The following is a 23,052-nucleotide window of genomic DNA, read 5'->3' on the forward strand; positions in this document are numbered from 1 at the left end:
GTCACTGCTTGCACACCTGGGCAGGTGTGCAAGGCTATGACAAGAAGCAGGGGCTTGGGGTGGAAGGTTCGCAGGCTGTAAAGGACTTGCTCACAAATTTATTGACAGCTGCATGAATTATTATAGCTAGGAAGTGGAAGGGGCATGCAGGAGATAAAATGGAAGACGATATAAAGAGGTGATATAACTACAGTGGATGCTCGGGTTGCGAATGTGATCCCTGCGGGAGGCACGTTCGCAACCCGCAGCGCTGCGTCTGCGCACATGCAGGCCGCAATTTGGCGCATGCACAAAGCGTAATTTAGTGCTTCTGCGCATGCATGAGCACCGAAACCCAGAAGTAACCCGTTCTGGTACTTTTGGGTTTGGCGCGGTGCACAACCCAAAAACCACAGCTGTCAGCTTTTCTCTTTTCTTGCGAGGAATCATAATCGGAATAAGGGGATTTCCCTTTTAAAAAGGGAAACGTTGACAGCTATGCCGAAAACACGCAACCTGAAGCGTCTGTAAGCCGAGGTATGACTGTATTAACGTTCAATTAGCATGTGCCATTAAGGGAATATGCAGAATATGATTTTGAGGAGAAGGTGTTTATAGAGTTTGTACTGTTAAAACGGAAAGGGGTCAAACCATCGCAAGACGTGTTGAAATTTTGGGAGGTTGGATAGTTACAATGGAGTGGTCTCGGTGGTGGGGTGCATATTTTTATTTTTATTTATTTATGATTATTACTTCCAACAAAATTAAAAATAAAATTTAAAGGAGGAGGAGAGGACGAAGAAGAGGCTACAGGCTTGGGATGGGAGGGGCTGTTCAGGCAGTTTTCAGAAGAGATAGAAGTTATCCCTTCCTCCTCCAACTTTTCCACTCCCTTCCCTCCTATCTCTTCCCCCTGCTGAAATTTAGACTGCAAATTCCTCAGTCTGTGGAGGGACCTGCTTTTCCTTTGCTGTAAGGCATTGCAGTGGTCCCTTCCAACTCTACAATTCTGTGTACAGCAAGGATGCGTGACTGTGCTACTCTGAAAGAGAGGCAGATTTCATCACTTGATTTTTACCTAAATATCCAGCCTGCCTTTCAAGCTGATCTGTCCTGTAAAAGCTCCTTACAAAGGTTCAGGAAAAAAAGTAGAGATTTTTAGAAAGTGAAACGAGGTTTTGCTTTTGTTTTTGTTTTGTTTTTTAAAAGGACAGTAAAGTGGATCCCCTGTCGAAAGCTGGATTTGGGAAGGCTAAAGTCCTTGCATGCACTTTCTTTGGGAGCACTCAGGGCCTGGGAATCTCGGTGACTTTGTTATGATTATTTCCAATTGGCTCGTAAAACCAGAAGCTGATCCAAGTCATTCCAAACTCCCTCAGCCCTGGCTTGAATCCATAACTTGCAAGATTGTTTCTGTCAATATTGAGAGTGTTGGGAAGTGAACCATGTACGGGTTTTATTTTTATTCTTTTAACGGTGGCTGTGAACCCAGCGGATTGGTTTTTGAGTGTGCAAGGCACCGGCAGATTCTGCTGTGCAAAGTGCACCAAAACAAGTGGGATCTGTACTGGCTCCTGCAGAGCTTCTCGTTCAGTTTGGTGCAGCTTTCATCAAAATGAACTGCGCCCAAGTACTGTAAACCTCTGTACGTACCCATAGGCGCCGACTCCATGGGGCCTGAGGGGGCCCGAGCCCCCTCAAAAATTCGTTTGGGGGGGCTCTGCCCCCCCAATAATTTAAGAAAATTATTAGTTATATTATGCTTTGTAAAATCACAAAATTATGTTGGTATTTTTTATTTTCCTTGTTTGACGATAGTTACCTTTTAAAATACATTCAGTAATGAGTTAAAACAAATAATTATTACGGTAGTAAAAGAGGCGGCGTGAGTAGTTTTGCTCGGTGCGTGCGACTGGCCCAGCCCCTCTTTCCTTTTCCTCTCTTCTGCTCTTCCGCCGGGCGACTGAGGGAGAGTTACTTAGCGGTTCTGAGGAGCCGCTGTTGTTTCAGCAGGGGGAAAACCGCCGCCCGCGAACCGCCGAGCTCCCTCTCTCTTTCCAGCCTCTCTCTCTCTCTCTCTTGCTATGGCCAAGGAGGAGAAGAAGCCCTTCAGCCAGTCTATGGCCGAGTGGCGGAGGTTCATCTACAACCCCAACAGCAGCGAGTTCCTGGGGCGAACGGCCAAGAGCTGGGGTGAGGAGAGCGAGCGAGTGAGCGAGCGCGCGGGGAAGGGAGGGGAGGGGGCAGCCGGCACTAGGGGCGGTGGGAGGTGAGGCGCGGCGGGCACTTGCCTTGCCCACCACGCATCTCTCTCCTTCTCGGTCTCTCTCCCTCCCTCAGCTGGCGAGGGGGCCACGAGACGGGCGGCAGCAGCAGCAACGGGCCGGGAGCGGCTCTTAGAAAACTTCCCGGGGCAAGACCCCGGTATGGGCCCCCCCAATATTTTTTATAAGTCGGCACCCCTGTACGTACCGTTAATGCATAGAGGAGACCCAAGCCCACAAGGCCAGACTTTGTACCATCATTTGGAGAAATGGAAGCCACAGCTGCAGTGAGAACAATGAAAGCCCCCAGATAATCCTGCAGAGAGAAAACAAAACAGAAAAGGTGAGGGGCAGATTTATGCTACAGTTCAGTTAAATTAAAGTTCACTGAATTAGTTCAAAAATCTCTAACAACATCTGAAAGTAGGTCCCATAATTGCTGGGTGAACTGTACGTATATCAAGATCATTTTGGGGTATATATATCAAGATCATTTTGGGATTCATCTTCAAATTAATTCTCTTCTATGTGGGCTAGACTTAGACTTTTCAGTTTCATTGGTAGGGAAAAGAAATGCTTCCTTAGACATCTTAAGTATGTTTTATACATCAGCACAGCGGCTTGTAGCATTTGAAAAGCCGACCCAAAATTTTTTAAGCTGATGAACTTGAATTGAACTGTGAACTGAATGCAAACCCAACTAGTTCATTTTGTAAAAGAACAGAACGTGAACTGCAACCAGCTCCTTTTTGGGCACGTTGAACTGGAACAAGAACTAGTTCTTTAAAAAAAAAATAGAACTTTACAAGCTCTAAGTGGATCCAATACATCGATTTCACATTTCTTTGCTTAACATTCACCCTGCCTTACAAAGGACTAGTGCACCTTTACTTATTGTACAGCAGAAGGGATTTCAGCAGGGGGAGCAGGAGTGTGACTGAGGTTTTCAGCAACTGCTGTGCCTTTAAGTGCAGAGGTAGCAAATGTGGTGCCGCCAGATATTGCAGGAATACAGTTCCTAGCATTCTGCAGATGCCTGGGCAAAGAATGTGTGTGTGTGTGCGTGCGCGTGCGCGTGCGCGCATGTGCGTGTGTGTGTTACAACCCTCTGGTGGAATCTGTGAGGGATGGATACAGAACCGGTGACTCCCAAATTTGTTGGACTATAACTCCCATCACCCCTGATCAGTGGCCATGCGGGCTGGAGTTGATAGGAGCAGGAATCCAGCATCTGCAGGAGATGGGTTTTCTCCCCCCAAATCTCTTCCCCTGTGCTGTGTTGGTGGGCTGATCTAAATCACCCATAGAAGGATGCTACTAAGAGAAATTTATGGACACAAAAAACCAATCGTCCCAACCCCTCCATGGTTCATAGTGGCAGCAGCAGTGGGGAGGGTTTAGTCAGAAGATTGGCACAATGGGGGAAAGCTAGCACAGGCCTTCATCCAAATCCTCAGTCCCTCGTGGCTGCTTTTACAAGAAGAAAGTTATGGCTTTGGTGTTCCAATCACAGAACTCCAATTTAACACATAACAGGGGTCACCAGCCTTTCTGAGCTCGTGGGAACGTTTGGGATTCTGAGGGCATCCCATCCAATCTTTACTTGTTATTTTCCACTGGGTAACTCTCCCCACCCCCAGCACATACAGAGAAAAAGCACACATACAGATAATCATTACTACACAATACACACAAAAAATCACAAATTCACAAGGGGGTCTGGTTAAAAGTTGAATCCAGCAGAACTAAAAGGGATCCGCTTCAATTTGCATGTTTTACACAGTGTCTAAGGGACACGGGTGGCGCTGTGAGTTAAACCACAGAGCCTAGGACTTGCCGATCAGAAGGTCAGCAGTTCAAATCCCCATGACGGGGTGAGCTCCCGCTGCTCGGTCCCAGCTCCTGCCAACATAGCAGTTCGAAAACACGTCCAAGTGCAAGTAGATAAATAGGTACCACTCCAGCGGGAAGGTAAACGGCGTTTTTGTGTGCTGCTCTGGTTCGCCAGAAGTGGCTTAGTCATGCTGGCCACATGACCTGGAAGCTGTACGCCAGCTCCCTCGGCCTATAGAGCGAGATGAGCGCTGCAACCCCAGAGTCGGTCACGACTGGACCTAATGGTCAGGGGTCCCTTCACCTTTTAGGGGTGGGGAGGAGGTAGCCACCCTCAGCACAGGCGCCACATTGGCAAGCAGGGGTGTATAGTTTGGCCCTCAGCAGTCCTGTGCCATTCAATGGCTCTAGCACTGGCATAGGCAAACTTGGCCCTCCAGATGTTTTGGGACTACAACTCCCACCATCCCTAGCTAACAAGACCAGTGGTCAGGGATGATGGGAATTGTAGTCCCAAAACATCTGGAGGGCTGAGTTTGCCTATCACTGCTTTAACATAATACTCCAGCCTGCAGCAGGTCTTGAACTGATGACCGAAGGAACTCAGGAGGGTTTTCAGCCTGTGTGCTACCACCCATCTCTGGTCAGATTTGGGAAACCAGCAAAGAAGCCTCTTAAAATCAATAGTTCAGTTGATATTCCTCAACTCAAAGCTTCTGGCTTCCTTTATGGCCTTGTGTGTACATCCAGGGGCAGCATAGTTGGGGGTCACCTCACCAGGTGAGCTGGGAGGACACACTCTCATTCTCCTCTGTATAGCTGGATTGGGGGGGGGGGGATATAATCCAGCCCAGCCCAGCCCAGCCCAACTCAGATTCTCTTCTGAATGACAATCACCTCCAACAGCAGCAAATGAAGATGTTTCTTGGCTTCATCGAGGAGAAAACTCAACAGAAATAACAATGAGCTATTTTAAGGATTGGCGCATATGAAAGTGTGGGTGTTTCATAGCCACATGTGTTCCAGTTATAATTCTTTGCCCAGCATTTCACATCAAACAAAAGTTAACTGCCGGGTTCTAAGGTTTCAAAACCGTGGCAGGGATGCAGGCGTACGTACCGTCCTGACCTCCAACCATCTGTTGGCAGCCGACAGGAACAAGTATGCAATGTTGTTTGTGTCCGTCAGTTCCAGCATTCGCTGTTTAAATCTGGGTTCGTGCCTGCGAAAGACAAAGGGAATCTTACGTTAGCAACTCACAATCCTGATGATACAACGCACAGCGCACAGGTTGCAGAATCTCAGGAAGTCGGACCTCAACATTCAGATCAGCTAAATCTGAGTAAGAGTGTGCCAAGTGGCCAGGTGTCTTCTGAGGATCAGGAACCAGAATACAAGTGTCCCACTCCTTTGCTCACATTTGCCCCTTTTTCTTAGGTTGCCATATTTCTAGAAGTAAAATTCAGGACACAAAAGTTATTGAGCTTTTTTGTGAAATGTTCCCCACCCCCCAGACACTGTTTTCACTGGTTTAATCTCAGCAACCTTTTCCCTTCTGAGTTCTCCCCTGCCCTTCCCTCCTTCTATTTTCTCCCCCCCAACTTCATCAAAACATTCAACCTGATCCAAATCATAAAGCTAAAAGGAAAAGTGGGATAGAGTGTCGCTTTTCTAACTTCCTCCTTTAGCTCTATGCACAAACTAGCCTGCTTCCTATGCGTCATGCATTAATTCAGTAGTTCACAAAGTTTTTTCTTTGGCCCTTACTTTTAGAATAAAAATTTGCTCATGCAACCCCAATTTTTTTTCTTGATAAGAAATACATCAGAAAACAAAAAGACACAACTCTTAGCAGTACTTGATTTGTAACATAGAACACAACTACTTTATAATATGACCATGGGACGTCCAGGAAGTATAAAACAAAGCAGCTACGTAAGAAGATGAATCATTCCCAAAATATCATTGTTGCGATTTGCCACTTCTGCGCATGCGCATGATGTCATTTTGCGCTTCTGCGCATGCGAGAGTGGTGAAACCCCGAAGGAACCCATTCCGGTACTTCCGGGTCACCGCGGGACATAACCTGAAATAACATAACATGAAGCAAACGTAACGTAAAAGTGTGGGGAGAATCTTTGCCTGATGCCTAATTCAGAAGCACAGGCATCATTGATCTCTTTTGGGAGGGTTTTTCAGAGGCAAGGAGCCACCACACAATTGGCCCAAAGCCCAACTTATTCCCAGTGTCACCCAGAGCAGGTCCCCGGTTAAAGATCGAAGTCAGGGATGGGGAACATCTGTGAACCTGCAGATGTTATTGGTACATCTAGAAGTCAGGGAAGATGGGATTCACAGACCAGCCATGTATGGAGGCCAGTCATTCTGCCCTGCTTTAAGTGAACAGACTGTTCAGTCAGTATAGCATGAGACTCTTAATCTCAGGGTCATGGATTCGAACCCCATGTTGGACAAAAGATTCCTGCATTACCGGGGGTTGGAATAGATGGTCCTCCTGGTTGCTTCCAACTCTACAATTCTACGGTTCTATGACAGGTTCATACAGGAGAACAGCCCTTCAGAAACCAGTCCATCAACTTGTCCTCTCTGACCTACCAGGCAGATACTGATAGTATGAAATCCCATGAGTGGGAGGAGAAGAACACAGAAAACACCCCTCCATTTATACATCCTCCCTTGTCCTTATCCCGTCCAACGTACTGGCTATCTGATGAAGACCAATAACAAAATGCCATTATCCCAGAAGATGGGAGGAGATTGGGTTTTATGCTTTGGTCAACATTTAGTAAGTGATGCTGTAAAGCCAACGGCATGCTTTTGATGCTCTTTTTGGGCTCTGTGTGCTGGCTGGCCATCTTTTAACTCGAGCCAGGTGTTTACATAACTACCAAGTCTCCCTCCCTCCCTCCCTCCCTCCCTCCCTCCCAAAAACTAGCTCAGAGACATTTCATCATGATGCATACATTTCTCCATTAGGGGGAAGGAAAGAAACCCAGTATTGCTTCAGCTTGGAGTGCAGCAACGCTGCTACAGTGATGTTTAGAAGAAATTGTAAATATTGGCAGGAGGCTGACTGTATTGTATAAACGTTACTGTTGTACTTCTGCTCTGGTCAAAAGAGATGAACTGCTCTTTGCTGGTTTATTATAAATTGCAAGAATGCAGCGCTTGTGGTGCATTTTTGTTTAATTTCATTTTGCTTTTTGCAAACTTGGGAGCCAAGAACGGTTTTTACCAAAAGAATAGCCTGATTAACAATAGCAACTGATCCAGTTTAGGATACAGTGGAGCTCAGAAAGGGGAAGTTGTGCTCTGTTTGAGTAAGACTTGATTGGTACCAAGATGGGTTAGAAAAATGTCACTATGAAAATAAGCACAATTTACATTTGCACAATGCAACAAAAAAACAAAGCACCCAGTGACAAAATAAGAAAACTGGAGCAGAGAAAAGCCATGCAGAATATAGGAACACTCAACAAAAGGCCTGGTAATGAGATGCATCTTGAGTAATTGATGAACGGCATACATTTTGACATGAAGCCTACCCAACGCATCATAAAATCCCCGGATGCACAGCACTGAAATGATTTGAATGATTGCTAGTAGATACTGTCTTAATGTGGCAAAGTTGTACTCGGTCTTAGAAAGCCTTGGTCTGTATATTCCTGCAGGTTTATCCCTGGGGTATCTGGATAAGGGATTGGCCATTTGGCCATTGCAGAAATAGAGCTTCAGATCTCAAGAGGCTGTAAGAGACAGCAACATATGTACCTGAGAGCACTTATTTTGCTTTTCCTGCCAGGGTGAATATTGAATTGACAAACCTGCTCTGGTCTTCGTTATCAATAAGAGTGTAATTCCTAGATGCTGTCGGACTACAACTTCCATCATTCCTAGCCAGCTTGGCCAGTGGTCAGAGATTATGGAAGTTGTGGTCCAAGAACAGGTGGGCACCCAAGGTTGAAAAAGGCTGGTGTAAAGCGTCTCAGTTGTTGTTTTGGATGGAGGGGGGGTAAAGGGACTTATGTGATTCACAATCAGTGCTTTTTTTCTTGGGGACTCAAGAGCATGCTGCCCCGGCGCCTATTTTCTAGAAGAAAAGCAGCATTCCTCACAACTCTTATGAGTAATGTGTCTGTACAAGTTCACACTTTACAGCGCTAGGTGCAGTGCTTTTTTTCCCTGGGGGGATGCATACCCCTAAACATTTTGTGAATCTAAGTTTGGCTTCATTGAGGGGCAGTATTTCAATATGAATAGGAAAATGAGAGTACAGTCATACCTTGAGTTACAGACACATCAGGTTACGTTTTTTCTGGTTACAGACCACCAAAACCCGGAATGGGTTACTTCCGGCTATCGGCAGTCACACATGCGCAGAAGCGCTAAATTGCGCTTTGCGCATGCACAGAAGCGCCGAAAGCAACCCGTGCATGTGCAGACGCGCCGCTGCAGGTTGCGAACATGTCTCCCACACGGATTACGTTTGCAACCCAAGCATCCACTGTACCCCTAAATATTTTTTAAGGGAAAAAAGCACTGGCTAGGTGTATACTTTAAAACTGGGGTGGGGAAACTCAAGGCCAGACACAGCCCTCCAGGTCTCTCTCTTTGGCCCCCTAGACTCTCCAGGGGATACCTCCTTCTTAGCAGGGGCGCCGACTTGGGCCCCACACTGTGCGTGCCTATTACATCGTTGTGGCGATGTAATGACGTTGTGATGTGGCGTGATATACAGAAGGAAATGCAGCCCCCAGACTGCAAAACATTCCCCAGCCCTGTACAGACTGAATCCTGTGATGTGTGAACAAATGTTGGCAAGTCTGCAAAACTTTGTAGTGCTGGAGAGTGGGTAAGAAAGTAATTGCCTGGTTATTAAATTTATGTGCCCTGCTTCTACTGAGGATCACAGAACAGTTCACAAAAATGAAGGTTCAAAAATACAAAGAGTAAGAAAGAAAGATCTTGCTGAATCTGTTTCAGCAGTGGGATAAAAGGGCAGTATGCCTACAACAAAAGCAGCGATGTCACTATGAGCGAACTATTTTTCTCTCTCCGTAAAGCTATTGTCTGTCTCCCGCTTTGGAGAGCTTCTCTTTGGCAGCTACAATTCCCTTCCCTCCCCCTCCCCCCCACCACACACACAATGGAAACTCTGACACACTCAATCTGCATCTTTTCATCTGCCTCCAGCTCCTTCTTCTGCACATTCTTCAACTTTTTATCCTGTTCAGATGACGAACAAAAAGGTCACCCAAATCCCAGTCTACTTGGCCTGTACAACGTTGCGGTTAAGTAGTCCAGGGAGCTCATGACTGCTTGAGGGGTACATAATGAACTCAGAACAAAGGGAGGCAACTATCACGCTTATCTGGGGGGGGGGGGACTTTGGTTCTGGGATGGAAGAAAATTGGTTAGTTGCTGGAAGAAAGCATGGATGGAATGGAATCTTAGGAAATTAAGGTGAGACAGACCCAAGACGGAGGATTTTTTTAAAAGTTTGCAGTTCAAAATCTAGCTCGCCACACACCATCTAAAAATATTGGTCAGGATGAGAGGAATTCCATAGATAAGGATGGAGCAGAGATTTGGTTTGATCTGCATTTTAATGCAAGCCTCCTTAATTCACATTTCCCGAAACCAAAACGCAACTTACCGTACTTTTTGCTCCATAAGACACACTTTCCCCCTCTTAAAATCTAAGGGGAAATGTCTGTGCATCTTATGGAGCGAATGTGTGGTCCCTGGGGCTGGGGGAGGGGGGAACCCGGGTTTCCCCTGCCAGCCCCGATCTGCTTTTTGGGGCTGGGGGTGGGGGAAACCCAGGCTTCCCCCACCAGCCCTGACAAGCTCCTGAGCAGCTCTGGGGTAGCCCGAGAAGCCTCTGCAGGGCAGCGGGGAGCCTTCATCCCACTGCCCTGGGGAGGCTTCGCGCGGCTATCCCTGGCTTTTGCGGGAGTTGGGGGAAGGGACAGAGTGAGGCTCTCTCATCTCCCCCACCTCCCGCAAAAGCCCCCAAGAGCCGCATAATTTTTTTTTCTTGAATTCCCCCCCCCCCCCCAAAAAAAGTAGGTGTGCCTTATGGTCAGGTGCACCTTATGGAGCAAAAAATACAGTATCCATCAAAACACATGCTTTCAAAAAAATTTGCAACTCAGTTCTCCACCCAGACATAAGTATAAAAATGCATATATTGTTGAGAACAAAGCAACAATGCTTGCACTATTACCTGAACTAATGCAGGTGCGGATAGACAGAAAGACAACCTATTCTTCCTCCTCACTAATTCCTTCTCTTTTAGTAACTGCTTGTTGGTAGAGTAGATCACTTCCTCTCAGGCTTAACTCGCAAGGCAGCAGAGGTTTAGGATCTCCTATATAGCCTACCTTCCCAGGTTGACAAGCTCCAACTGCCCCTCACTTCCCTCTACACCAGCCTTTCTCAACCTGTGGGTCCCCAGATGTTGTTGAACTACAACTCCCATTACCCCTAGCTAGCAAGGCCAGAGCTCAGGGATGATGAGAGTTGTTGTCCAACAACATCTGGGGACCCACAGCTTGAGAACCGCTGCTCTACACCATATGCAGAAACTGCCTTCTTGACCATTGGACCTATCGTTGGTCTTGTCTGCTCACCTGGCTTAGCCAGCCAGTCAAAGCCGTTTCCCAGGGTGTGGCCGCTGCCACATGCTGACAACTTCTAGGAGCCCCAGGTGAGAGCTGAGTGCAGGGTGGGGACCAAAGGTGGACAAACAACCCCAGAAGGAGCATGATGTGGCCCCTACCAGAGCTAATAGCCCTTCCCTAACACCCCATACACTCCAAATTGTTTATATATAATGTTTCAGGAGCTTGTCCTACACTCAAGTGGGACCCTGGCAGAGACACATGCCCGACTGGCATGTTTTCTCCCTCCTGGTTGATCGTTCAGGAGCTTCAAAAGCTTTCTTCTGCCCGAACATCACAGCGAATGATGCCAACAGACACCGGCGCACTTAGGGATCCGCAGAGTCTTCTCAGTTGCGTAACAGACCTCAGCAACTCAGCATTTTGGCTAATCTACTTTATTTACATATAAACACACATGGAGCACTGCAACATGGCTCCTTCTCTCTCTAGCATCAGACAGCAAAGAGAGAAAGAACAAAGGACAATAGTCCCACTTCACAGAACACAGTAACACAAACATCCTGTCTCTGTCACTTCCCACTCTGTGGAGTCAAAACATACACTGCCATGTGATAGACAACAATCCCATGACTGCAATCATGGAGCAGGAATTCTAACATAATGTGTGTATAAGGAGAAATGTGCCGCAAAAAAAGAAATCTGTTGCGATGCAGACATTGAAAATAGGAGAAACCAAAATGGGCAGATTCATCTATCTCTATCCATAACTACTTATGATATCCAATGAAACTTTGCACTGGCATTGCAGGAACACCAGACCACCATGCCACATGGCAAACCACTTTGCTAGATTTTTAGGTCTACTGTTGAGAGGGGGAAAGTAAAAAAAAAATTGCTTTCTGCAAAAAAAGGGGTACACAGTTTGCACACACATCCCCCAAAATTTGGCAGTTTGTAAGTTTGACCCAGCCTTCGTCTGACCCAGGGGCAGTGGCGGAACTTCATGCTCCGGCACCGGGGGGGTGGAGAGCAGGCAGGGTCGGGGCTGGCACGCATTCTGAGGGCGTGCCTTGCAGCCCTCAGAGGTGTGGCGTGTGTCCTGGGGGCATGGCATGCTGCCTGCGGGGGCGGGGTGCCTAGTGCGGGTGGAGTGGTAGCCGCGATGGCACCCCACCAGGATCGCGCTGCCGGGGGCAGTGAGCTCCCCCCATACTCCTCTTCCTCTGCCAATGACCAGGGGAAGCCAACATGCTGCCCTCCAGAAATGATAAGACTATGAGTCCCATTGTTCCTGCCCACTGAGCATCCTGGCTGAGGCTGATGGGAGTTGTAGTCCAGTGGCACCTGCAGGCTGCCATGTTGTCTACATTAAGCAGACAGGGGGTTCTGCTCTGGCTTCTGTCTGTGCTGCCTACAGATTGCCTTCGCCTCTCACTTGGCAGGAGCCTGGCCTGCAAACAGCCAGTTGGCAGCTGAACCGATCGAGCTTCCCAGGGTCCCTTTAACCAGCACCTGCTATAAAGGAAAGTCCTTGTTTGCAAACCTGAATGCTCTGATGGTAGTGAGGCCTTCCGCCGTCTCTGAAAAGTGGCAGAGGAGAGGCAGCTGCGTGCTGTCATCAAGTTCCTGAAGGTCCCTGTCACCAGTTGAAAGAAGGTGCGTAAATAGCGAAGAACTGATTGTGGAAATTGAAACGGGAAACACAAAACGAAAGAGCAGCAGCAAATGGCAAACAACCTCACTCTTTTAAAGCAGGAACCCTGTTTCAACCTGAGGGCCACAATTTGTCCTGGGAACCCTCCCAGGGGGCACAAACGAAGGGTGCATATGCTCCAAAATAGGTGTGGCCATTCTCCATTCAAGGACACCTACCAGCCGGGTGAAGTCACTACAGCAGCCTTTCTCAACCTGTGGGTCCCCAGATGTTGTTGGACTACAACTCCCATCACCCCTAGCTAGCAAGGCCAGAGCTCACGGATGATGGGAGTTGTAGTCCAACAACATCTGGGGACCCACAGGTTGAGAACCTCTGCACTAGAGGGTCACATAGAGCAGGGTCAGTGAATTATGTGGGCGGAAAGGGGGTGTGGTGGACTGGGCAGGATCCTGATGGCTGGGTAGAGAGGTCCAGAACGCCACATTCAGTCCTTGGCCCTGTGGTTTTCCACCCTTGATTTAAAATTTGCTTCTGCTTAATTGGTGGCAGCTACAAGCATCAGAATTATAATGGAAAACATCAATAGCTATGGACTTAGACTATATTTGGGGTGGTTGTTTTTGTTTTAAACCTACTTGGATGCAACTCTGAAGTATTTCTGGATGAAATAGAAGGCTATCCCCAGAGGCACGAGAGCGACCACGAACCACGGCGTGGCATACGAAATGATTCCGATGGCAGACAGGCAGAGCAACGTGGATCGCGAGAGGGACTCCAGAGTCGGGGGGATGTGCTGCACCAAAGATAATTTGCAAGCGTTAGATTAGGCCAACATCCACTAAAGGTTCGTTTATTCACTGTTTCATTTATAGCATTCTTCCTTCATAGAACTTGAGGTGGCCTGCTTCTTCATCTATTTTGACTGTATCAATGCTGCCTTTAGGTAAAAACTCCCAAGGCAGCATAAAATGCAACTGCAAGATTCCGCTACGCTCTTCTAACACTGGCCAGACACAGACCTCATTAGCTAACATCTGGCATCTGGCACGGGGCCTCAAAAGACTGGATTGGAGTGTGGTACTGACAAACACCAAGGTTGTAGGCTTGGATCTCCATAAAAGACAGATGCATATTCTTGCATTGCAGGGAGTTGAACTAGGTCAGCCTTTCTCAACCTGTGGGTTCCCAGATGTTGTTGAACTACAACTCCCATCACCCTTAGCTAGCAAGGCCAGAACTCAGGGATTATGGGAGTCATAGTCCAACAACATCTGGGGACCCACAGGTTGAGAACCACTGAACTAGGTGGTCCTCATGGTACCTTCCAACTCTATGATTCCATGAGAAAACTATCTTACTGTTTGTGCATGCACTTCCATTTTCACTATCCTCCTGTTTTCAACCCCTATTTCTCTGGCAGCAAGTCCCACAGGTAATAGCTGCAGTGAGAAGTTCCCTCATCAGGAAATACCTTGCACAGCCGTGGGTGCTTGCTGTCACTGCCAATCAGCTGAGCCCCACTTTGATAGCTTGCAGATGAGGTCTGAACCCAGACCTGTGAATGGACTTGGAAGGGGTTTGCTGCAACGGTCCCCTTTGAACTTTTGACAAATGCCAGTTGTCTCTCATCCCACATATTTTGGCCTGTGGGGTGGGGGAATAAAGGCTCTGGACCACCTGACAAGATCAATGAGCTTACCTGATCAATGATATTTGTGTCGGCAGAAAAGCGGTTGAGAATCAGCCCCAAGGGTGTTGTGTCAAAGAATCTATCAGATGGCAAAAATATATAAACAAAGAAGAAGAAGAAGAAGAAGAAGAAGAAGAAGAAGAAGAAGAAGAAGAAGAAGAGATCAGTGCTCATATTCTTCTGCTTCCTGAATTAATCCCACATAAAGTACTAGGTGATCCAAGCTGGACTCTCTGGCAACAGAACTCAAGGCACCTTGACCCAAATACCATCATGGCAGCTTTGAGGCTGAGGGTGCTTAGGGCCTGGTCTCCACTGAGCTGCAATGCCACCTACGTAATGGCGAGAGTGGGTACTGCAGCCCATCAGCCCAGCCAGACCAGGTGACTTGAGGAGCCAATAGGAGCCTGCCTGGCTCTATAAAATTACTGCTCCAGGCGCAGCTCTTCAATCTGAGCAAACACCTTTTTGTGAGGAGTTGCTGAAAAGCCTCACCTCTTTAGCAACTTGATCACAAGCCTCACACAAGCCCTATGTTATCTGCCTATGGGTCCTAAAGGTGACTCGTTTCATTTTCACTGCACCTGATTGGTCCAAGGATGATCTTGTTGAGGAGATCGTGGTGAAGGTTCTTAGCTGCTGTCAGGCCCATCCATTCAACAGTCAAAGACGTGACCAGGCAAAGGACAATCCCTGCGCCACTCAGAATGCTGAACACAGCCACGTAACAAGTCTATTAAAACAAGGGCAGGAAGAAGAAGAAGAGTTTGGATTTGATATCCCGCTTTATCACTACCCAAAGGAGTCTCAAAGCGGCTAACATTCTCCTTTCCCTTCCTTCCCCACAACAAACACTCTGTGAGGTGAGTGAGGCTGAGAGACTTCAGAGAAGTGTGACTGGCCCAAGGTCACCCAGCAGCTGCATGTGGAGGAGCGGAGACGCGAACCCGGTTCACCAGATTACGAGTCTACCGCTCTTAACCACTACACCACACCCACACTGGAAGAAGACATGTTTCTCATTCTGGGAAGTAGGGTATGCATTGAAGCAGAGCATGCGATTTGGTATGCACTGAAGGCGGAATCTATCAAATGCACACTTTCCAAAACAATATGTCAACTGAAATTTTGAAATTCACAACGGTCTGAATTTTTCGATGTAGTACATCAGTCAAACACAATTTGCAAAAAAAACATAAATTAGGGGGAAATGGCTTGCAAAAATGTGCACATTATTCAAAACTGCATATAAACATGTTTTATAATTAAAATAATACAATAACATTATAATTATAAATTTGCACTAAAATCCTCATGAATTTTCAGGAAAGTTTGTTTAAAAATAATAATGTGCAAAATGCAGAGACATGAAGTTAAGACTGGAAAAATGAGAAACAAAGAGAATCAACACTGACAGAGCCTTCAGCCCCTACTGGGAAACAACTTAATTTCCCTTTGATTATGAAGCACCCTCAAAGACATGCTTAGTTTTGCGGTGCAGTCCAGCTGGTGGGTCATAGTTCCAAAGACTTCTGTTTTAGGACTCTGTGCACTTCCTATTCAAATTAACTGAATGTTTTTATAGCACTTTGGGGGAAAGAATGAAGTTTTCTGGTCTCCTGTGTGCGCCTGTGGGAATACGGCTGAGATACAAAACTAGATCACAATATTACTGCTGAAATTACCTTAGAAGGAATGTCTCTAAGCTGTGGGGTAATACAAGGGCACAAAACAGGACTGACATACCAGTCAAGCAGTGAGCCCCAAGTGTTTCATTTGCTCCAGGGATGGGGAGCCTTAGTTCTAGGGGCTGAATGTATCACTGTGTTTTTCTATCTTGCCCTCAGGACTCTCCATAGGCTGTAACCTCTCATTAGACATACTCCTTCTCCACAAACTGCTTTGTGCATCCATGTCTAATCTTGCCCCCTTTCTAAAATGTATCTATTGGTATGTGTTTATCTTTTTGTAAATCTACAAAGGACAAAAATAAAATAAAATGGGGATTATGGGGTTTTCTCAAGACGGTGGAGGGCGTGTGTGCTGTGCCCATTGGTGGAGAAAATGCTGTACGGGTGGGGAGAGGGACAAAAATGGGGTGCCAATTGGGGGGGAGTGAGAAATGTCCCTATTTTCATCTCAGGAATTTTGGAGGTATGCCTCCTTCCAAATTTGGGAAAGCACTAACTAGGCTGGTTGAAGAAGGGTGGGGGACTCTTGGACCCTGTCAGGGCCCTCATGCCCCCTTCCCAAAGCCAAGGGCCTCCTTACCCAGCCTTCAGGCCATGCGTTGGACCACCCTGTAGGTTGTTTATCTGTTTATCAAACCATAAACCTGTTCAACAACCCTAAACCACTTTAAGCTCTGCATGTCGGCCTACCTTTCTGGCCGGCTCCTCTGTGGAACACAATGCCTTGCCGTTGTTAGTCATCGATGTCCACTGTGCCAGCCAATAATCAATTGCAACGATGACCGAATGCTTCAGCAATTTTGAGAAGATCATCAGGGAGAGTAAGAGAAACCCTCCCGAGGTGAGGTACTGCCAGCAGGTTTTCCAGGGCAAGTTTGTCCTAAGTCTCATGACGGTTGACATGTTGTCATCGTCTTCCTCCTCCTCCTCTTCCTCTGCTAGGTCACAAATTTAACTTAGTCAGTTAATCTGGCGTGTGTGTCTCAGCTGCAAGCAGGGGCGGTCCACATTGTATGTGAACAGGCCTGATTCACACCTCCTGGACTAAATACATGGATGAGATTGTGACTGCTCTTCAGATTTTGCACTTCCCTGGATTTTATGACTGGGAAAAGTACCCAAAATGTGTAATAAATAAATAAATTACAAATTTTAGGGTAGAATTCGTTTAGAAACACAGAAACCGAGATGAAATAAGTATTTAAATATATATTTTGTGAACGAATGCATAATTAAAAACATATTTTCATGGAGTTATATGTGTGTGTGTAAAAATAACAGATTTATATTAATCATATTCTTTATTACTGTTGTTTCAACCATCCCAGCATCAACCCAAATATATCTTTACATTAAAATATCCCAGAAATAGTAATGTACAAAAGGTTAAAAGAAGAAGAGAATATTAGAATACATAAGGTTAATGGAACTAATATATTTTAATCATCCAACTAAAATTTTGCAATTCACTCAATTTTAAATTTCTCAGCTTTTGGACAGCCAAAAATCTTACATATCTGTCAAAAATGTGCCAAATGTGTCAAAAATGTGCCAAAACGAATATGTTGTTTTCACTTGATCATGACCATCAGGTGTCTTACTTAAGGAATTCAGAATGAACTTTGCCCTTGGTTCGGAATGCAAAGAGCAGTATAAAAATATTTTACTGCTCAAGCACCATATATACAGAGAAGCTGTTCTACTGATATATTGCTATAACGTCCCTCTAAATATAGTTACAGGTAGGTAGCCGTGTCGGTCTGCCGTAGTCGAAACAAAATAAAAAAATTCTTTCCAATAGCACCTTAGAGACCAACTAAGTTTGTTATTGGTATGAGCTTTCGTGTGCATGCACACTTCTTCAGATACATTGAAACATCTAAATATGGTGAAGGCATAGTCTGGAATCGCAAAGCCAGAAATGCTTTTCTAAACAAACTAACTGATAAATTATGTGGATAATGCTCAACTCCATGTGTTAATTTAAGGAAACGCAAACGTGGAGAGAAAAATTATTCATTGAATTAATTCTTTGAATTCCTCTCTCTCTCTCCCTCTTTAAGCAAAGGAACAATCAATCAATCAATCAATCAATCAATACAGGGTATATCATTACCTTCATCTTCATCTTCCAGCTGAGCTTTCGATTCTCTTGGGTACATAGCTCTTCGGAGAGTCTTTCTTTCCAGGGTGGTCTGGTCAGCTTCCATGTCCTACAATCAAAGTATCAAAAATGAAACTTCTGCAAGGGCTATTTAGGTGAGGCGTGGGAAGCTTCAGGTTTGGGAGCCAAATGCAACTTTCCAGGCCTTTCTAACCTCACCGGACTAGGCTCACTGCCCCTGCTGCTGCATATTCGCTTTTAAGTGCTTTTGGCTGGTTGGAATGTGCCCTTGAAATGGGATAATGCTTCTTGTTTGCCTGCATGTAGGGTGGAGAGAACCACAGAACTGAAGGGTTGGAAGGGACTCCAAGGATCATCTAGTCAAACCCCCTTACTTGGAGGCTGGATCTGCTGCCCCTGTGGATCTGCCAACTGAGGTGGACGTCTCACCTTGCCTTTCGGGTGGGCCAACCCTGGCCAGAACAATAGAGAGCAGAATGGACAGTGGTGAGGGGTAGTTGTTCCCCAACATATGGAGCGAATAAATAACATTTCCGTGATGGAACGAGGAATGCTATGTATTCTGACTAGCTGGTGTGCAGCTAGCAGCTAACTCTGGTGCTAAGTGCATTTTAGACTGGTTATCTGTAGACTTCAATCCTTTGTGAAATGTGGTAGCCAAGAATGGACAAAACACATCAACCGATCATCTGAATTCCTGAAGTGACATTCTGGGTAGAAATGCTTTCATGTGTGAAGCAAGCACAAAAGCCTCATTTGGATGGCAAAAGAGGAAAGCAGTCCTGCTCCCCCTTAAGGAGACACCACCTGATAGGTCAATAAAAAGGTAAAGGACCCCTGACAGTTAAGTCCAGTCGCAAACGACTCTGGGGTTGCGGCGCTCTTCTCGCTTTACTAGCTGATGTTTGTCCTCAGACACGGGTCATGTGGCCAGCATGACTAAGCCGTTTCTGGCGAAACCAGAGCATCACACAGAAACACTATTTACCTTCCTGCCACAGCGGTACCTATCTACTTGCATTTTTGGTGTGTTTTCGAACTGCTAGGTTGGCGGGAGCTGGGACTGAGCAACAGGAGCTCACCTCGTCGTGGGGATTCGAACCGCCGACCTTCTAATCGGCAAGCCCTAGGCTTTGTGGTTTAGACCACAGCACCACCCATGTCAATATGGTGTGCCAAATATGGATCCACAGCTTGCCTTGAATGGAGCTTTGCTGTTTGCGTTACCTTTTCCAGTTCCTGGTCTTGGCGATTCATCAGCGTTTTCCAGTGTTCGTAGAGTTCAACATCTTTAGTTTGGATGTCCTTCAGGGTCCCTTCTCTAAGCACGGTGCCATCCTTCATGGCAATGATCTGAGGAGAAAGAGAAGGAAGGGGCAAGGGCCATAGCTCAGTTGGCAAAGCAAATCCTTTACATGCAGATGGTCGTGGGTTCAAACTCTGGCTTCTCCAGGTAGGTCTGGGGGAGACTCCTGCCTGAAACCCTGGAGAGCTACTGCCGGCCAGTGTAGACACTACTGACCTAGAAGGTCTGACTCATTATAAGGCAGCTTTCTAGGTTCCTAATGATGTGCTGCTTTGGAAATTCAACAACCCAAGGGATGGGTGAGTGTGCAAATTTTACTTTCTCTCAATTTCCCATTTCCCTAATCTCAAGATAACCACATTTCTGCATTAATTTGAGTTTTGCTTTTTAAAAAATGCTTATGAAAAACTGTCTGCACATTGGTGTGCATTTCTCCTAATACACACACGTTATATGCAAATTTCTCTAATATGCATATTTTGCAAGTCATGTCCCCTAATGTAATGCTTTTTTTTTGCACGGATACATGCATTTTTATCCATTCTTTCCTATCAGTTCCCTATTTTGGGTGGTGGTGGAGAACTGCCCTGCAAAATTTGGAGATGCATGAATATCGAGGGATGCCTGCCTTTCAGTTTGTACGTTATTTCAGGAAAGGTGAATTAGGCAAGGGCATATTTTCACTGCACTTCTCCCCCACCTCTCAACAACATATATAATTTGGTCCTTCAGCAAGTTTCCAATTAGACCCATTCAGAGCCTTAGCACAAAATCAGATATACAGAAAACAGCATCTGGAAATAAATTGCCTATTGCATTGCGTGCTTCCCGCCCCATCTGGACTGTGCTATCAGTGCTGACCTTGATGACCCGGCAATCGCTCTATGATTCCAGACTACCAGGAGATTAGCATGGTCTGCTCATGGGTTACGTGTGGGGACTGGGTGTGCTAAATCAGCACACTAGAGCCCTGAGATGACACGGCCTGAAACCAGCATCGTTTCTCTTCAAGGGATGGTCTTCTTAACCAGTTATCTGAGAAGGAGGAAACTTTACGTGAAGCCAGTGTGGTTCATTGGTTATGAGCGTCAGACTAGGACCTAAGTGACCAGAGTTCGAACCGACACTGGGTCATGAAGCTTACTGGGCGACCTTGGACCAGCCATTGCCTCTCAGCCAAACCTACCTCACAGGGGTATTGTGGGGGTTATATGAGATGGGGGAGAACCACACATGCTACCTTGAGCTCCTTGAAGGAAAAAGTGGGGTATAACTGCAATAAACAAATAAGGATGAATTCCAAGCATCAGACATGCATTCATAAGATTGGTTCATCAAGGTGGTTAGATTGGTCTCAAATTTATTATTATTATTATTATTATTATTATTATTATTATTATTATTATTATCATCAAATTGGTCTAAAATTTATTATTATTATTATTATTATTGTTATTATTATTATTATTATTATTATGCTCAAACTATGGAACTCACTCCCCTGGGAGGCAGTGATGACCAACTTGTGGGTGGCTTTAAAAGAAGATTAGACAAATTCACGGAGGAGAGAGCTATCAATGGTTACTAGCGATGATGGCTATTCTCTACCTCCACAGTTGGAGGCAGCAATGCTTCTGAATACCACTCGCTGGAAACCATGTTCTGCTCCCTGGTTTTCCCCAAGTTGGCCACTGGGAGAACAGGTGACCAGATGGGCCATTGGCCTGATTCAGCAGAGCTATTCTTATATTCTTAGTTTGATACGTAAGAAAATTTGGCAATGTTTGGACTATGCAGAATTGGACAAAATGACAGGAAGGATTTGAAACCTGCGGGACCAGAGATTTACAGAAGATTGGAAGCAGTATATGAATTATTTGAAGAGCAACTGCAATCAACAAATTACGCTAGTGGGACTACAAGGCGTTTTGTAAGGAGAAATATACGAAGTGTTACCAAGTAGGAAAAGATAGAAATATTGGTTATGAGTTTGAAATGCAATAGGGAAAATAAGAAATGCATACTGAGAGACTAGATTGGAAAATTTTCAGACAGGATTGATGGAAGTCAAAAAAATTGAATAAGATGTAAAATTATGTTTATTTACTGTTGAAAATGATATGTTAAAAAAGCTAATAAAAATGTATATATATATATTAAAGAAGAAAATTTGGCAATTTTTTTTAGAAAGTCCACGATGCATACCCAATCCGCGTGTGGCAGGTACTGCAATTTATGAGTCACCAATACAAGGGTCCTTTTGTCGTCCTTAAGAAACTTCAGGATGCCTTCTTGCATCAGGTGATCACTCAGGTGAATGTCCAAGGCAGAAAATGGGTCATCCTGGAATTAAATACATGAAAAGAGGGCATTTTCAAACCAGGCTAAAGCATAATACCTGGAGGTCTTGCTATCCCACCACAATGTGCTTTCAGGGAAATCATTTGTTAGGCAAATGTTCACATACCGAGTCAATGATTTCCATTGAATCCTATGGGGAAATTTCTACTATGTTCCCAACCGCAGAATTTTGGATACAAAATGATGGGGAAACATGGAAAAACAATCTGAAACCCTTCAAAAGGCAAACAAAGAAAGGGGGAGGCTCTCTTATTTGTCTAATCCCTCCCCCTCCCTCCCTGGTTTCTGGCAAAATGGCTGCCGTGGACCAGCAAAACACAAAAAGTAAGGCTTGTCAAAGGTTGATTTAAAACAAACAAACAAACAAACAAACAAAACAGTACTGCATGAAGGTCCAGCCGTTTGGATATCTGAATCTGTGATGTGTATAGCATGCTTATACAGTGCTTATACAGTCTGGTTAAGTACTTAATTCGTTCCGGAGGTACGTTCTTAACCTGAAACTGTTCTTAACCTGAAGCACCACTGTACACTCCTTGTGAATTTTCATATAAAAGGCATTTGGATAGCACAAACAATTTTTTTAAAAAAATTCTAAAAAATAAAAACCAAACAGAATTAAAACTGAATAAGTATGAAAAAAGCCTTACCAGGAACACAATGTTGGTGTTTTGGTAGAGAGCCCGAGCGACACAGATTCGTTGGCGTTGACCTCCACTCAAGTTAATTCCCTAATGGGTACGACAGGCCATGCAAAATTATTTCTCTTGAGTAAGTACCAATGGCATCTGATTTGTCAAAGCCTTGAAGTAACCAGTTTCTAAAATCAACCCCTCACCCTCAAAAACTCCTTCAAATTTATGTAATGGTGTGTTATATTAAATATTAGGGCTGTTGGTTGACAGACCTAGATGCCAACTAAGATAGAAAGTGCATCTCAGAAATCAAATAGGGAAGAAAGTGTCCAAAAATTATTTGTAAGCTGCAAATGCCCTTTTATGAAGGCAGATGACAGAATATTTTTATTATGTGGACCTGAACAAAATAAAGCCAACATCCATACAGGTAAAATCTCATAACAGAAAAATAAATTAAAGTGGATTGTAATACATAAATGATATAAAATATCAGGAATGTTCAAAACAAGTCTAAAATAAGATATAAAACTTGATACCTTAAAATATAAAAGTTAAAAGTGAGTTAAAATAATTGACAACAACAATGCCAGATTATGGTATTATTATTAAAATTATAGATTAATAATGGTAATGTATGAGAACAGCAACCAGATATGTTCAACATGAGGAGATTTCCTTTCTGTGTTTTTGCAGCCAGAAAGATAAATCTAGCCACAGTCACTGTTAATAATTTGTTCAAAACTGTCCAGAGGTAGGCCAGTTAGCATTCAGAAGTCCTACCCTGAAATTTTGAGACAAAAGACGTCACCAATCTGATTCGGTTCTCTGAATAGAAATTACAGGCAAAAAGCACATGAG

The 23,052-nt window shown here is 45.1% G+C and overlaps 1 protein-coding gene across 17 annotated transcripts in view; it reads right to left on the reverse strand.

Annotated features, from left to right (window-relative positions):
* The window catches only part of ABCC9 (ATP binding cassette subfamily C member 9), an 88,251-nt gene that overhangs the window by 17,209 nt on the left and 47,990 nt on the right, over positions 1-23,052 (reverse strand). For 10 of the 17 annotated variants that reach the window (XR_014555555.1, XM_083699845.1, XM_083699846.1 and 7 more), the window contains 11 exons: positions 22,207-22,287; positions 21,401-21,538; positions 19,117-19,242; positions 17,881-17,977; positions 16,455-16,702; positions 14,658-14,806; positions 14,083-14,152; positions 13,019-13,176; positions 12,270-12,362; positions 5,196-5,298; positions 2,452-2,559 (listed from right to left, as the gene is read on the reverse strand). Coding sequence is in view for 15 of the 17 variants with exons in the window: in XM_083699845.1 (XP_083555971.1) it covers positions 2,452-2,559; positions 5,196-5,298; positions 12,270-12,362; positions 13,019-13,176; positions 14,083-14,152; positions 14,658-14,806; positions 16,455-16,702; positions 17,881-17,977; positions 19,117-19,242; positions 21,401-21,538; positions 22,207-22,287 (1,371 nt within the window). In the remaining 2 variants the exon portion in view is untranslated. The remainder of the gene's footprint in view (positions 1-2,451; positions 2,560-5,195; positions 5,299-12,269; positions 12,363-13,018; positions 13,177-14,082; positions 14,153-14,657; positions 14,807-16,454; positions 16,703-17,880; positions 17,978-19,116; positions 19,243-21,400; positions 21,539-22,206; positions 22,288-23,052) is intronic. The other 7 variants (XR_014555554.1, XM_083699838.1, XM_083699837.1 and 4 more) reach the window with 1 other exon arrangement.

This window comes from Podarcis gaigeae (genome assembly GCF_964106915.1).
Source record: "Podarcis gaigeae genome assembly, chromosome: 10".
In the NCBI taxonomy this organism is placed as follows: Eukaryota; Metazoa; Chordata; class Lepidosauria; order Squamata; family Lacertidae; genus Podarcis; species Podarcis gaigeae.